A 17,018-nucleotide genomic window follows, 5' to 3' on the forward strand; every position below is an offset into this window, starting at 1 on the left:
CCCATCTGCATAGAGGTTACAAGACCATTCTCTTTGCTTGTTGTAGAAAAATATAAATAAGCAAAGCACACTTGGATTTTAATGAAAAATTATAACTATATTATTGTGGTGACAGTTCAAGATTTTTTAATTACTAGAAACTTTTATTTTTTTATTTTTCAGATGTATCAAAATTAATCGTGACAGAGAATCTGACCTTTTAGAAAATGAATCATGTGCTTTCTTAACAGGAATTAGAAGGGAAACTGCTGAGTGAAGCGTTAAGCTTAGCAGAAAGATTGGGAAATAGTTAGCCACTTTAAGTAATTTGATTTTATATTAGAAAGACAAATGAATAAACTAATCTTGGAAAGTTATAAAATTGTTTTTTTTTTTTTCAGAAAAAAAAAAAGAAAATCCCATCACGATCAAGCAAAATAGAGTGCAGATTTGTAAGGCACAGTGGTGCTTGACTAAAAGTTTCATTTGACGTTCTTGACATGTTTGTGTAAAATACCAGAGCAGCCATAATACCAATACTGATTTGGGAGGAGAGAAATGGAAGTTGTGTTCTGTCTTTTCATTTGCTCACGGCACAGTAATGATTATTTTAGCCTCTAAGCCCTAGATTTGGCCTTGTCTTTTGATGCCAAGCAGTGTCCGTGGGGACAGTCTGGCTGAGAAGCTTGTGTGGTTAAGCTGGTTGGCAAAGAGTCAGGTACAGAGCATGGAAGACATCTTGATGATAGTCATTGGAGGTCAGCTAGGATGGGAAAAGAGGAAAGAAGAGCAGAATAATCAGTTTAGGTGCAGGCAGAGAGAGCTGGCTGTTGTTTCAACATGTTTGCAGCCTGCTGGCTGAATGAGAACATTTTCTAATTATAGACCTCCATCATTTGCCTTGTTAGGAGCATTGGTAACAAGCCAGTCGGCAGCTTTCTTGAGCAACTGCAGAAAGCTGACTTTTGGTTTAATTTGGAGTACTAGCTATAATCCAGACTAAGTCTCTTAAAGCTGAAGCCCCCTCTCTCCTCCCACCACTGTTGGATTACGGGAGTGTCTTTAAAAGGATAAGGACCTTATCGCTGCTTCCTTCAACACTTGTTTGGCACTTTAGATGTGGGGTGGATGGTTCATCATCATCCAATGTAGCCAGTGAGGATATGAGTCAGAGATTAGGAATCTGATGACTGAGATCAATGATAATCACAATTCATGGTTTTCAAAGCCCCTAAGACACAAAGGCACACAGATCTAAGCATATGTTTCCACTCCCATCCAAATGAATTTCATCAGTGGAATATAATTGATTTAAGAAGTTGAATCAGTTGTCCGCTTTAGCTTTATGATTAAGATATATATTACATTTCATAACTTTCCCCGGGGCAATTATGCACTGTTTGTAACAGAAACCCCATAGTTGCTTGGGTTTCATGCAACTGGAAAGTTAGAAATTATCTGGGCTATGACGCTGATAAACGCATCAAAGCTGCTGTGACAAATCTCTCTATGTATCTATGCATCTATCTATCTATCTATCTATCTATCTATCTATCTATCTATCTATCTATCTATCTATCTATCTATCTATCTATCTATCTATCTATCTATCTATCTATCTATCTATCTATCTATCTATCTATCCATCTATCCATCTATCCATCTATCTATCTATCTATCAGAAATGCACCTTGGTATGAGTACTTGTTTTCCATTGGTTCAACATTTTTTGTCTGCGCTTATTATTCTGTGTACGTTGTTTGAGATACAAATGACTCCTTCTTTTCCTCTTCCACAGTTATTAGTGTGATGATTGAGCATACATAAACACATACTCGAGCTAATGATCAAATGCAGGTTAATGGGTAAGCTGTCATGCCTGAAAGTCATCAAATCGACTTCAGCTGATACAAGTTCACAAATACATCCTATAGCACTTTTTTCAAATCTAATAATGGATCTGTTTAAAGTTTGTTAGTTGCAAAGCAACTTGCTGTTAAATTGTGTTTTAACTCCTATAATTTCCAGTGCATGGGTTGAAAATGAATCAAATTTGAAGGTAAAGTGACACTCATAACCCTTCTGATTTGAAAAATGGAAAAAAAGACAAATCTCTTTAGTCATTCAAGTCGTCCGCTCTCCTCCCATTATCATGCAGCCTGCATCCCCTGCAAATTGTTTTGCTTGACCTTTACTACAGTAGTTCTAATTATTACCATCACATAGGCCCTGTAAGGCATACAGCTAATTATACTGGACGTATCTGAAGGGACATTGGCGCATTTCTTCACCGGCGTGTCTTGGTTACATCAGTGCAGGTGATGCAAACTTGGGATAAGGTTAATTCTGGCAGCAGTAATAGTAATTAGTATTACAGTAATTGCAAATATAGGTTTAATGATAGAGGAGATCATGCTGTTAGTAATAGGGACCAGTATTCATTTGCGAAACGTATACAGCAATGTACTTAAGAATGCTATTGTGAGGTTGGGTATATGATTGAGTAATTATTGTCCAATGCACCATTTATTTTACTTTGCCTTGTCATACGTCTGAATCGACATTGTTAGTAGTGGGATACATTTTGAAATGCCTTCTATCTGTTCATGTAGTTATGCATCTCAGATGTGGGATAAGCAGTGAGTAGAAGTCCTGTTAACTGGTACATTAGATGCCATGACCTTTTGTGATTGCATCTCATAAAGACTTACTTACTTACTACAGGAAACAATATTTTTCAAAGCTCATAGATAAATAAATGTGGACATCTGGGGTCAACTATTGGATGATGGGCAACTCATGTAATGAGCCTAAGAGGGCTCCAATTATACCACTTGCGATCAAAAAGGAGAAGGAGTTTACTTCTCTTGCCCCTTTTTTTCTTTGACATTTTACACAGTAACATCTTTTGATATGGGCTGGGGAGAGAGGATAAAAAGGACTGCTAGTGAGCGCCTGATAGTCTTGAACAGACTCCAGCAGTACCGTCCTCTGTTGAGCAGAGACAAATCAATGCTTTTGCGGCTCCTGTCTTTTTTTTTTTTTTGCGCGGTTACTATGTATTTGTAAAAAAACTACTTTTCCCAGTGCATGGTACATTAAGGTTCCCTCAGACACTGAGCCCTGGCACAAGACAAAAAGAGAGCTTTTACATGACCACAGGCTTTGGCTACAGTTGACTTAATGGCTGAGTGCTGTGACATTTTTTGTAGAGCCATTATAAATCGTGAGGAGGCATGTTAGGTACTCACTCACACGCTGCATCTGTTTCTGTTCAGCTTAACAGCAACTGTCATGTTCTGCTGAATACAAAAGGGAGTCGAATTATTCGATTGAGTACCGATTGTTTCCTCTCCTTTCATTTATTAAATTCTGAGATTACAAGTAAAAGCACATTAGGTGCCTGGGGCAAGTAAAAGGATTTTTCCACTATAGAATATCAAACTATATCAGCCTAGAAGACATGATGAAAAACAAAAGACAAGTAATACTGTGTACTTCTGAATTGGGACAAAGATAACCCCTTAAATCTGCATCAGCCCAGATAAAATCCACCCCAAAGATATGTCCTTGTTAGATAGCAGCTTAATACACATAAAGACACTCAAACACAGAAAAAAGTGTACCAAGTAAAGCTTGGATAATAACAAAAATTAAAACATGTTGTTATGGCAGAACAAAAGGATTCATCCACTTCATTTCAGGAAATAAAGCTGTGGAAAGATGAGCGTAAGATGCTTTTCAGTAGAATAGATTTGACTTCATAACATAAACATGATTACAGAGAAGATATGCACTTGTGTGTTTGTGCATTTGGTTTCAGAATATAGCGCTCCCCCCATACACTGCAGGGGCAGGAGACAGATCCACCGTCTGTTCCTGTTTTCCATGACCCTGTATATCCCCCCCCCCCACAGTGAAAAACGATGTTTGCCCTAATACAAATTCAATTAAATGAAGTCAGTTTGGCTAATCCTTCTGTGTTTCAGCTGCTGAACTCCCCTCTGCCCACTCCCCCATGAATGAGTGGGTCAAGCCCGCTGCATCTGGCCCTCTCTCTACTGGCCCTGCTCTCAAGCTGCTAGGCTCCCAGTCCCTTGTGGAGATGACAGCAGGCCTCATTCCAACTTTCTGCCCCACTGCGACTGTGTATGTGTTTGTCTATGAACACGTGTTTCACTGTAAATTCATATTGTGTTATTCCCTCTGTGACTCACTGTGGAGGCAGGGAAGTGCTTATTCTCTTGTTTTCCGTCCTCTGTTGCGTGTGCTTTTCTTGTTTTTTTTATTCCCAAGACTTATTTTGTTGTCAGTTGGCCTTCACATTTTGCTGATAGTTTTAATATATTTTCAACAACTTTGAAATATAAAATTTTAAATTTTTGCACACACACACATATCTCATATTGATACTAAGTGTTGATTTGATGTCATAGTGCAGGGGTTATTTTGTTGCGACCCTGCCCATTCCTGTTAACAAGCTAGATTTACTGATGCAGCAATGATGTGTGAGCAGCTAATACTATGTTGTCATTCGCAATGCTGACAGCTGCCATTAGAGACCATTCTAAATAGGGCCACCAGATGTGCATTGCATTGGTGCACCGAAATCAACAAGCTGACTACTTTAGTAACTGACTGGAGTGTTGTCGTGTCTGCATCTAAAAGAACTCATTTGTCCATTGGTGTAATAAAAATGGTTCATGCTTAGGCACCAAGTGTTATCATCCAATCTGGATCTGAGCGCTTACTCTGAATAATGTGACAAAATGCAGTGACATTTTTTCGGAGCAGCTGGTACACGCAAGTTTTGTTTAATGGGAACTGCAAGGGTGGGGTGTTGGGGGTTTTGATAAGATGTGGGGTGTTCGGGGTTTCGATGAGACGTGATCATGACATTATGTGTGTGTGTGTGTGTGTGTGTGTGGGACGGGTTCTGTGAAGCAAGAGGACCTGCACCCATGCCTTTTTGAAAAGCCTTATCACCTCTCTATCCAGCCAGCATGTGTAAACATTGCTTGTTTGAGCGAATGGCCTGGGGTAGCTGGATTAATGAGCACTGATGAAGTTCCACTTGTTTCTTCGGTGCTGCCTCCCTATTTGCTGGAGTGACGATGATGTTGTATTGTGTCTGGAGGCGGTGACTCATTCCCTTTACCCAGTGTCAGATTAAGGCATGTCAATAAACAGACTCACTCAATCCATCTCCGAGTGACTGCATCCGTTCACAGAGCCTCCCAGTCTGTAATGAGCTGCTGCAAATCTCCATCCAACTAAAATGTCTGGAAAGATGCCTTGTCACAGTGAACAAGAGAAATAAGAGGAAGGGAAAGAAAGACGGATAGACTAACGCTGTAGGAATGTGAATTCCAACACCTTTAAGTAATTGGTAGCAAATTTAGGAAGCTCTGCTCTAACATGTCATTCTCTAGATAGTTGATATTTGTCATTCTCTTGTAGAATACTTTAATGAAATATTTATTTTGTTATATGATAACTTTTTGCTTGATGGCTTTAAAAAAACACTCAAAGTTTTGTTGTTCTGTCTATGCTCTGTTAGCACATAGGGGGTATGTGTTTACTTAAACCCCATAATTCATGAATGTGTAATATGTAAGTTATAACCCAGGGGAGGTGGTTGAAACCTAAGAGAATTTCTTGTGCTCTACATTTGTTTTTCTTCTATGTAGCTCATCATTAACAGGCACAACTAAGGATAAACACATATCTAGTAATTGTCTAAGGAAGAATAAACACCCTCTAATAATGATATGCTTTTAATGCTTATTCCCCAGGGGCCTTGAAACCTCAGTATCTGTTGAGATAAGATGTTAACCTCAACCTTCCTGGAGTGTTTTAAAACGATTACTACCTATCTCTCATTTCATGGCGAACGCATATAAACGCACTGCGGGATAAGAGGAGCAAAAAGTTTTTGGTCTGACATCTATATTAAAGAAAATCCCTCACGACTTGCCCAAAGGGGAAGGTCCTGCTTTCTGAGTTTGATTAGGCTCTACAGGCTTTAAGAAAAGTAAGTCTATTTCTTTTAGGAATCAGTGAAGATAGTCATTTTCTTCCATCCTCCCTTTTTACTATGTAAAACCATTAATCTTAATCTCATTGCAGTCCTCAGGTTTTTCTTTCTGACTTGAGGATAGTAAAAGTCAGAAAGCACACAAGCACCAAACAGGTGTTAAATGAAACTCGATCCAGCCCAATGTGTTGGGGGATGCGGTAGACCCCTATTCACTGATTGTGTCTGAGTGGACGCTAGAACTCCATCTGAAAGGCTGAAAAGCACCTGCCTTGTCTCCGTAAGACAAAGACAAAACAAAAACGCTGACCCTGAAAGTCACATGAGCACCAAAGTTTGAAACATGTCAGGGTTGAACCGTGATAGCCTGGTAAGACAACAGCTCTGACTTAAGCCTCTTAAGTGTCAGTAGGCTATGATGGAATGTAGACGTCTGCAAAGGGAGCCTATTATTTAAAATATTTTCATCATGCTGAAAAGGAGGGAAATGGCTCTGACGTTGAGGAGCTCATGAATAATGAATGCTGTTTCTATCAATGTATGTATAATTAATCACATCTCTACTAACTGGTGCCTCTAGGCCTAAGTGACATGGAGACATGTCTGGACAATTATGTGTTTCAGTATAGAAGACAAATGGATCCGAGCAATATCCTGAGGACTCCTGCCTTTTTAACACTTTATGAGTGTATGGCATTTCTGTTTTGGTGAAGGTATTTGTTGGTGTGATTTCAAAAGGAAAAGCAAAAAAAATCAAAAGGCAATAGCAAGCGGGAAGTTGTGTTGAGTGTGCCTATTGTTTTCATTGTTTTTTTTTAAAAATGTGTTATTTCGTTTGCCTGGTGAAATTTTGTAAACAAGTTATTTGAGCACACAGCTTAGAATAATTGATTGATTTACCATTGTGTGTGTGTGTGTGTGTGTGTGTGCGTGTGTGTTATCCTAAAATGCACTCTCTGCAAAAATCGACTTACTACAGATGTGCAGGAAACCCTTTTAACACACACATGCCACAGCATAATTCACCTTCATAACATGATTGATTCCCAAATTGGCTACAGGGTTTGGGGTGAATTGATGGGTGATAAAGTGAAATGGCTCACAGAAAGTGACAGGTTATTTGTCACTTATACATACTACAATTGATTATTTATAATTTGAGTTTGCAGGGTAGCCAGTTAACATTAAATGGTAATAACTCTTCATGTTCATCATGGCATCCCGCAAGCAGAGAAAAATAGAAAATATAATCTTATCCACAACTATAGCTTTGCCTGAGGCTCTCTTTCACCCTTTTTACCACTGATCCTCCCTCAAGGCCTTGCCCTCTCTAAAGGAAGAGGGAAATCTATAATTTAGCAGATGGTGGAAAAGCCATGGGAAAGTCTGTGATCGGGAAGAAGGTGCCACAGTCTCTGGTGCCAAGGGCAGGGGGTAAGAGATGCTGGATTATGGTTGCTCTGAGGCAGATAATGGTCTTTTCCCTCACACAGTATAAACAAAATAAACTCACTTGAAAGAGATGCGTTGGAGTTTCTTTGTCTTCCTCAGGGGTGACACACAGACTATGTCAGTTGCCCTGAGGGTCTGCTGGGTACTGACCAAGAGATTTGGTGGTCAGTATTCACTATGTCTTTGCAAGAGAGGAAATGTTGAAAAAGTTATTTTGAATTAATAATGTACGAGTTGAAGGATGTGAACATAGAATGAAATGATATTCCCATTTAGTAATGCTTGGGCCTTTTTTTTCCCAAATAATAAAACTTGCAGATGGAGACAGTTGTTCTTAATAAGCCTCAGAGCAGAGAACAAAAGACATACAAAATTAGATCATGGAACATTGAGGAAAAAATAGTGTCATTGCATTTAGTTCGCCCCGTAAATCCCCTTTGTTTTTCTTCTCATCCTTTCCTTTTGCAATGGGATACCAATAACAAGGAATATTATGTTTCACATTTCCTTTCAGGACTAAGGGGAGTACATGAGGGAACAGCAACAATAAACAAAGACAGGATGAACCTTGGCTCTTTCAAACCTGAGTGATACAGCAGGTTGATCTGATTGACTTAATTTATTCTGTCTATTAATCTTGAACCTTAAATGATGTGGATCTGTGGTGTATGTTTGCTCAACAAATGATTTTAACAAAATGCACCAGTCAAGCCCATGAAACAGTCCCTTTTGCAGTTGTTCCTTCTTTTTGATGCTAAATTATCATTACAATCCAACCGACTCTGCCCAGTTATCTTCCAGTGAGCAATTTTGAATCTCAAATGTTAAATTCCGTGAAAACATTGCCAGTATGCGTCTGTCTTTAAACTAAATGGTTGCCATATGCTGAGCTACAATCATAGCTTTTCAGCAATTATCCTGAGTAAAGATACCTCTTGTCAGGGAAAGGAGAAGCAGTAGAAACATTAAAACATACAAAAAAAAAAAAAAATACACCACACATACAAGGACACATAAACACATGCAAACAAACAAACTCTTCCATTAATCAAGCTGAAAGTAGAATGATGTGACACTATTCTATGCATTCCTTTTATCCCAAAATAGCACCCTATTAGCATATATCCCTCTTTCCATCCATATATTTTTTAGCTTACTTCCGCGCTAAAATGTTTTACTTTGTTGCAGCTGTGACAGTTTTTTCTCTCCCCTTTCCTACGATCTGTGTGACATCTGCTGAGCTTGTAGGTTGTTTACTGGTGTAACAACTGGTGTCTTCACTTCCCCACCCTTCTTCTTTTTCTGATGCTCCCCATGCCCCTGCAAAACGAATAAACTTGCATCCAGACTGCAGAACCAATTGTCACGCTGGGAGGAAGGCAAATCAAATCTTACAGCAACTACTAGGCAAGGAGATTGCTTTTCCTCACAGCAGCAAAAGAGCAAGTCCATTGTCCCTGTGCCCCAGGTTTTTCTAGTGAGAGAGGTTCAAAGGGTGTTTAGGGGGAAGTAACTTGGCTGCTGTTGAACCACACGACTCCTGCAGATCAGGTCTCACCCATTTCCTCTCATCTACCTTGTGACACCAGAGACTACATTCCTCTTTTCAATCCTTCAGATGAAATGGAACAATAATTATTGGAATAGAGTGGCTCTGGCCGCCAAACTGGGGCCGCTCAGATCACAACAACTCATTGTCCAACCTGATTAAGTAGCCATTTGCGGTGTCCTCGGTGTAGCCAAGCAGCGCTCATGCTCTTGCCTGAAACTTGACCCCCAAGGCAAGATATATTGACATGTCCTCCAATTTGAGGTCAGTCAGAAATGTGGGGGCAGACATTACATTTCTTTACAGGAAGCCAGGGCAAATGCTTCCATTCGTTCCTTAGAATAAACATGCAGAGTGACTCATCTGTGCCCCAAGGTTATTCATTTTTTGACTACTTATTTCTGTCAACATTTTCATAAATAGGGAAAATGTGGTCATCTTTGTTGAATCATTTGATTAATGACCAACTGTTTTGCTGGAAGATGAGCTGTAGCGGAGAAGATAGTAAAGCATAATGTGACATTGAAAGCATTCTACATTCACTTAAGGCATGACATTTTGAAAAGATAGAAATACTTGTCTTTTATTAGTCTTATATTGTTAATTACTATAATATACAGGCTTTGAAATTCTTTGGTGGATACATGCTTGTTTATAATGCCAAACTTACTCAAGAGCGTGCTAAACTTCTGTCCTTTCTTGATAACCTTCCAATTATCAGCTTCAACCACAGTGATTTTAACACGATTATTTTTTTATCTCGTCTATCAAATGTAGTTTCCCTGCATGATTCTCATGCCCTGCATTTTCATTATTCACTAGCAGGGAACAAGGCACTTGTAAAAGACATAGTGGTTTAAAGCGTGTCCATCGGGGCTCGGTGAATGTTGCAGCGTAATCAAACACACTGAAGTTCTTAGCATCCGTGATTTCGATAAGAGTCACCGATAAGTCACTGCTGCTTTCAACTTAACGCAGCATCATTTGTGAATTTATCTTTCATTATGATTAATGAAATTAATGTGTGTTCCGACTTTTGTTACCTTTTTTGCCTTTTAGCAGTGAATTTCAACAAGGAAAGAAGTCAGTAAAACAGTACATAATACATAATTGAAATTATGGGTCTGCTCTTTTGTAATAATGAGAAGTTTAATCAAGTATAATGGTTAAATGGAAAAAAAAATATATTGAATTGAATGAATATAACCTTCAGTGCAAAGGCAGTACGTAACCCATCATAGTATCTGTGTTTAAATACAAAACATCTCGTTTGTTTTGTGCAATGATGAGAGTACTTGCTTATGTTTTTTTTTTTTTTCGAAAACTGACTTATTAAAGAAAAAAATGGATGGATGGACTCATTGAATCAGATAACATGTCTGAATGTCATAGTATCTGAAAAATAACAAGACTCAAAATGACATGAACACTATGATAAAATGAATCTTGCTTTCAGATTGTTTTCATTGGTAAATTGACCTGTTAGCTAGTGGTTTACAGATTAGATGGCCTTATATGCAGCAACCACTTACTTACTTGCGTATCTATTTTTAAATCTCCCATAGTAACATTTGGATATTGTTCCCCCTGCATTGTGATTTCTTGAGCATTTTCAGAATGTTGTGTCTTATTAACATGTAATTAGCACCTAATTCAATCCAATCCTTTTGTTCTCTTTATGTAGCTGGGAACCAGTACCCTCCGCAGCAGGGCTGTTTTCAAATTGCAGCTCACTTCACAATCAACAACAGCTTTCCAGCGCCTGTGCTAACCTTTCTTATCTTAGGTTGATTTTTCTTTTCTTTTCTTTTTTTTTTCTTTCAACAGGACTTTGATATTGGTACTGCAGACTTCCCTTGGAAGTTAGTTTATCAGGATACATAATCTGAGGGTTTAGAATTTCAAGTGGAGGCTATGCTTTCTTTCTACGGAAAACACCTGCATCTTATCAAACTTTTTGAAAGGGTCATATCCTGTATTTCACAGGGGCTGCGAAAGTCATTCTTAGAGGATGCGATACCCTTTGACCTGCTCACATCTTGCCTTATGTGAGTTAATACTTGGCAGAAACAAGAGTGTCTACCTGGTCAGTGTGTATCGACTACCCTATCCATGTGTACTTGTCAGACATTCTTTTTTCCAGATAAATGTTGGAAAAAAAATTGAATGTAGGATGCCTTTGAACTGTATTCTCTAATGTGGGTCAGAGATCTATCGTATGCATATTTTGAAAGTCTTTTCATCTGCAATTGCAGAGTTAAGATTCCCTTGGTACTCTCTTAATTTCATATACTTCTCTTGCAGTTATTTATTTAATAATTCTACATTAATGTCTCCTCAAACATGGTAAAAGTAAAGAGTTCAGAGCAGAAAAAAGGGAAACTTTTCTTCTGCCCCCATCTGCGTGATAGTCTGTCCTCCCTAATGACTCCATTTTAAAGATGGGCTAACCAGCAATGGAGGGAGGGTGCAAGGGATAGAAAGCGGGAGGGTAAAGAGGAGAAGAGAGGCTGCTCTCGCTGCAGCACTCTCCTCAGCTCTCAACTCCCAGCCAGCCGCTCTGTGTGTGTGCTTTGAAAGAGAATAGGATTCAGCCCTGTAAGGCTGAGGCTGCTCACTGGTTCCTTTGTGTGAAATAACATTTTTACTGAAAGCCAATTACTAGTAACATTATTTTAGTTTCTTCTGCTATTAAAAGTACCTCTCTCTGTTGCCCCACATTATCCCTCAATCACAACCCCCACCCATATTTCCCCCGCCCTTCTTTTCTCTGTTACAGACGGAGAATTATTCAATTGACTCTAGTTACGTGAACAGCCGAGCCCACCTCATTAAAAGGTATGTCTTGATTAGGATTTTTCATAAACTACTTGTTACCATTGTTATTTGTAGGTATTTTATCTAATGAGCAGTTTGCATGATCACTTTCTTGTTCTGATCCAGTTAAATGAAATGTGAGGATAATAATTTGGGGAGAAAACACAATAATCTGATTAGACTGATTAGATACTTTAAAACAATCTAAAACTGCATATTTAGAGCAGGAAAAATCCTCATTGTAACTACAGAAAACCTTCAAAGTAATTTGTAATAATGTTCAGATAGGGCACTCATTACTGGAGCTGCAGTTATTTATAGCTAAACGCAACCATTTCACGATTATTGAATTTCAACTCATCTACCGGTACTCCCATTGTTTTTAATGAGACCCATTTTCCAAAAAAATCAATACATGGGTTTATGTTTGGAAAAGCTTGATGAAATATATAGGGAAATGAATATTATACAAATCGTACATCTGGAATAATTCATATGATACATATGAATTCAGATAAAGAGTAATGCATAAAAATGTATGAGATGCGTTCATTCATCCTCTGTACTGCTTATCCAGCAGCCAGAGTCGGGGGAGGCTGTAGTCTCTCCCAGCTGTCAATGGGCGGAAGGTGGGGTTCACCATGGACTGTAAGCCAGTCCACATATAGAGGCAAACAATTATTCACGCTCTCATACGCACATATAGGCAATTTTGGGTCTCTAATGAACCCACGTTTTGGACTGGAGGAAACTCCCCGCTGACACGGGGAAAATTTGCAAACTCCACACAGAAAGGTCCCCTGCTGAAATCCAACCGGGACCTTCTTAATGTGTGGCAGAACACTAACTACTGCGCCACTGTGCTGCCCCAATTTATGGGAAGATCATTCTAAGTTTAATAATTAAAATGACAATACCAGGTGGCACGCTGTGATCAGCGCTTCAACCTCACAACACGTAGGACCCTGGTTTATTGTCCACAGTGGGTCTTTCTGTGGAGTTTGTATGTTCTCCTGTCTGTGTGGGTTTCCTCCGGGCTCGCCAGCATGCTACATGCAGAGCTGTAATTGGAAAAATTTGGAAAATTGTCCAGATGTGTGAACGAGAGAGAGAATGGTTGTCTTGATATGTGGCCCTGCCATCGACCGCCGACTCTCGTCCGATGACAGCTGGAAGAGGCTCTGGCCCTCCACAGCCCCAAGAGCAGGATAAGAGGCAGATAATGAATGAATGTGTGAAAATGATAACAGTTTGAAATGTAACTAGCTATTGCAACAGAACATATTGTCTGGCTTTAAATCCTCAGAGTGTTAGGCCAGGAAAAATGACCGAGGTATCATTCAATATTAATGAAGGTCATAGTGAGCAAATCTGAGCTCAAATCTCTTAGATTAAAGTTGAGGAAATTAATGTGCTCTGTAAATAACTGCTTATTGCTTTTATAGAAACTAACCACCTCCATGTTCAAATGTGTGAGCAGTCACACCAGATGCATTTATTTATTTATTGATTATCTTTTTCTAAAGATGATCTGAAATTACAATCTAAGATTTCTTGAAAAATAATCATGTTTTACTTTTTTTATGAATTTGTGAGAGGTGTTACATGAGAGTAGACTTACATACACACTGAAATAGATAGATTTGTGGGGATGAAGGCAAACTGGAAGGCACAGGGTCATATTAATTCCCTCCAACCGCAGAGCTGTTTAAGCCTGGCTTTCTTCTGAGGTCTTTTTACCTGCAGGTGTGGACCAATCCAGGCTTTTATTTTAGTTTGAAGCCATCCTTGCCTTTTGAAACCCCATTATGGCAATTTTCCCCAAAAGATTCCTCCCTTTAATGTAAATAAAGAGCATTCAAGTGTGGGCCTTTGCAGCACACTACAAAGAAATCCCCCTCAGGAGCCACTGAGCCTATGGTCTGGGACAGGTGCAATTACAGTGATAACATCATAGAGCCAGCATTTCCCTCCACTGCAGTCCTCCCTCCCCGGATGGAGAATGCTAGGCTTGCGCTAGGGAATGCAGTATTGTCCTTCACATATACTCCCTTCCTTTTTTTTTTTATACATGCTTGTTTATCTCATAGTTTTCTCTACATTCTGTAACATTTTTTTTTTCTCCTGTGTAACCCAAATTCTCCCCCTGCATGAAACATTCCTCATATTTCCTTCTGCTCAAAGAACACATGTTCATACATGCACGACTATTTAGTGTTGTTTGTAAGGGGGAATTTGTTCCGATGGGATGGATATCAAATGAAGGGAAATCACACTGTTATTGTGCAGCTGTTGATTGTTCCCCACCCTCTTTATTGACTGTGAGCCCAAACAAGACAGATGCTCAGTTTGCATGCTTCCAGCATTTCCGACATCCATCTTCCTTCCAGGAATTCCTGATTACTGCAGTATTTGTTTGATAGAAGTGTGTGAGTACCTCCTGTTTGCACAAGATGCCCTTGAAGTCAGTGCATCCATCCAAAATGTCCCTGTCTGAAATTCCATTGCTTGCATGCTGTCCATGGAGTAGGATATTTCCATAGACTTGAAGCTCTTTACTGGAGTTGACAACAAGTGTAAAATAGGACCGTTGTCTGCAAAGCTCAAGCATTTAGCCAGGACATATCCACAAATAAATGACTTCTTACCGGTTCTCAACTGTATATTTAACTATAACTGTAACAAGAGGGTCCAAGGAGGACCTAAAGGGGACACAAAGAAAAACTTGTAAAACTTACTGTAAACAGGGATGACCATGCGAGAGAAGGTGGTAGTTAATCAACTTTTTTTTTTCTTCCCCTTCTGGCCCCCATGTAGTACATCGACATTCAAGGACCTGGAGGGGAACAGTCTGAAGGACAGTGGGCACGAGGAGAGCGACCAGACCGACAGTGAACATGATGTCCAGAGAGGACACTATGTTGACACAGCTGTCAATGATGTGCTGAACATGACCGTCCCACCCAATGTTTGCCAGCTGCCAGACCAAGGTAAGAATGTGTGTGTTCGCTCTTTGTGGGCTGTGATTGAAAGATTGCATCACCTGGAATATTTTTGTCAATGACAAGGGGAGACCTTTGTGTATTGTATCACATTCAGCACTCTGTTTATGTTCCAAAAGCATCTTTCTTTCAAAGTGCAGTCTCCCCACGGTGCCCATTAGGAAAGATGATTAATGCAGTGTATTTCATCTAGAATGCCCTACTGATGTAGCTAAGGCTACACACTTACTATTATTGACTGATTGTGTTGATGTTGATGTCCGCTCTCAAAGGAAGACTGACTTAGATGAGTTTGAATGGCAGCGATTAGACTCACAAAGGTAGAAGGTAGAAATCAACATATTTCTACTTGCCCTCATCTATTATTCAGGGGTATCATTTAGCAAGGAATTAATGTTGATGTTTCATTTCTGCCTAACCATTTAAAAGGACATCCACATTTCTGGCAGATGTCAGAGAATGTGTCATGTTCATCTCAACTACTGCCAGTAAGACTGAGAAGAGAGTGGGTCAGTAAGTGGGAGAGAGCAGAATGGAAAAAATAAAGCTATCTGGAGCAGATCCAGATGTTTTTATTCATCTGAGGGTATTTAGAAATCTCAAAGGAAACACCACAGGTGCAACGGCTCAGCAGAGCATGAGCATTTATGTGAAAATTGCAAATATTTTTGGATGAAACATGATCCTACCCTCAATAAAGGAGAGAAAAAACTGAAAGTATGGTTTTAAAAACCTGTATGTAAGTACTCAGTGTTTAATATCATTTATTGTGTCTGAAATGCATATAAGTTTTTTTTTTTTTTTTATGCTCCTGTTTTGGAGCCTGTGCCAAATTATCTTCCCCCATTTAATGCAGAATTTTTAATAAAATTCTGCTGCTTCAGTAATGTGACTTTGTCACTCCTCCTCAGCTCTCACAGAAACTAAATTTTAATGAGCATGAGATAACAAAACACGTCCTTATTTTCATCATTTCTTTTTTAACATTTGACTATTTTCATGAATGTTGTGTGGGTGTATTTGAAGAAGCATTAAACGTGTAGGGCTTTGTCAGTTTTGTACCTTGTACTTTTTTTAATGTCCGACATCTCACATAGACCAACTTGATAATGAACAGCAGATAATAAATATGCAGATTGTTTAAGCTAGCTCTAGCGTTTTTTCTGCAAAAATCTTTCCTCTAACAATACATGCTGATGATCTACTTTTGAGATATCTATATTGGAGGAAAGTTAAAAGAGATAGATTTGAAGGCTATTTCAAGTGGAAAAACACAGAAAGTTGTATATTCCCTTTTCCTTTAATGCCCGCAATGATTGCATCTGCTGCAATTAGATACACATGCCTCTTAAATGTTTAAAGCAGCACCACATTGCTGGTAAACAACAATAGGCAGTTTCACAATGCAGCCCATTTTGTTTTACCAGTAGGAATGGATAACAACAACTATTAGTTTGGAATTTAAATTTGGTGCTCTTTCAGTTTCTTCTTTTTTTTGTCTGCGACTGTAGACAAATTCATTTTTTGGCCGCAAATTCTCTTCAATAAGGCTGAAGGACAATAGTTTTGATTGTATTTTACCTTCTTTCTTTTTATGATTGTATTTTTACTTCTTTGTTTTTAAAGTGCTTCAGTGGCAATGTTCGCTGAGATAGTAATGAAGGCTTGTTCCTAATTCTCAAATGCATCAACTAAACATCCTCACTGGGGCAACAGTACAACAAATGAAACTAACCATTCATTATAAATCCCCAACATTCATCTTCCAACAAGTTTTAATTACCGGCAGATGATATTGCCGGTAATTATAGATAATATATTAATTCTACAGATAAAGTGGTAATGACTTACATATCTGCTGGTATCAAATTTTCAGATCAACATGTTATATATGAAAGTCCTTTCATTCAGTTGTACAGATATTTTCAGCAGGTATCATCAGGAGGCCAACATTATGCGGATGTTGATATTTTTTTTTAATGGCGGATGTGATGTTAACGTCACAACATTTTCTGCCAAGCACTTAACTTGAGAAGTTCACAACAGCTGACGTGCCAGTATTTGTTCATAAATTGTCCTAAAAATAGCCAAATATTCACACGATACGTTTTTGGTCCATTTTGCACGTGTAACTCCACTTTCTATTTAAATGTAGTTCTAATATATTTTGGGATTTTTAATC

The 17,018-nt window shown here is 38.8% G+C and overlaps 1 protein-coding gene across 7 annotated transcripts in view; it reads left to right on the forward strand.

Annotated features, from left to right (window-relative positions):
• pcdh19 (protocadherin 19) overlaps positions 1-17,018 on the forward strand; it is a 51,587-nt gene that overhangs the window by 14,767 nt on the left and 19,802 nt on the right. For 4 of the 7 annotated variants that reach the window (XM_086157734.1, XM_086157739.1, XM_086157737.1 and 1 more), the window contains exons 3-4: positions 11,797-11,855; positions 14,652-14,824. In XM_086157734.1, the coding sequence (XP_086013860.1) occupies positions 11,797-11,855; positions 14,652-14,824 (232 nt within the window). Of the gene's footprint in view, positions 1-11,796; positions 11,856-14,638; positions 14,825-17,018 lie in introns of all 7 variants that reach the window. The other 3 variants (XM_086157733.1, XM_086157738.1, XM_086157735.1) reach the window with 1 other exon arrangement.

Source organism: Fistularia commersonii, chromosome 13 (genome assembly GCF_037954325.1).
Source record: "Fistularia commersonii isolate RoL2024-O1a breed Wild chromosome 13, RoL_Fcom_v1.0, whole genome shotgun sequence".
Lineage (NCBI taxonomy): Eukaryota > Metazoa > Chordata > Actinopteri > Syngnathiformes > Fistulariidae > Fistularia > Fistularia commersonii.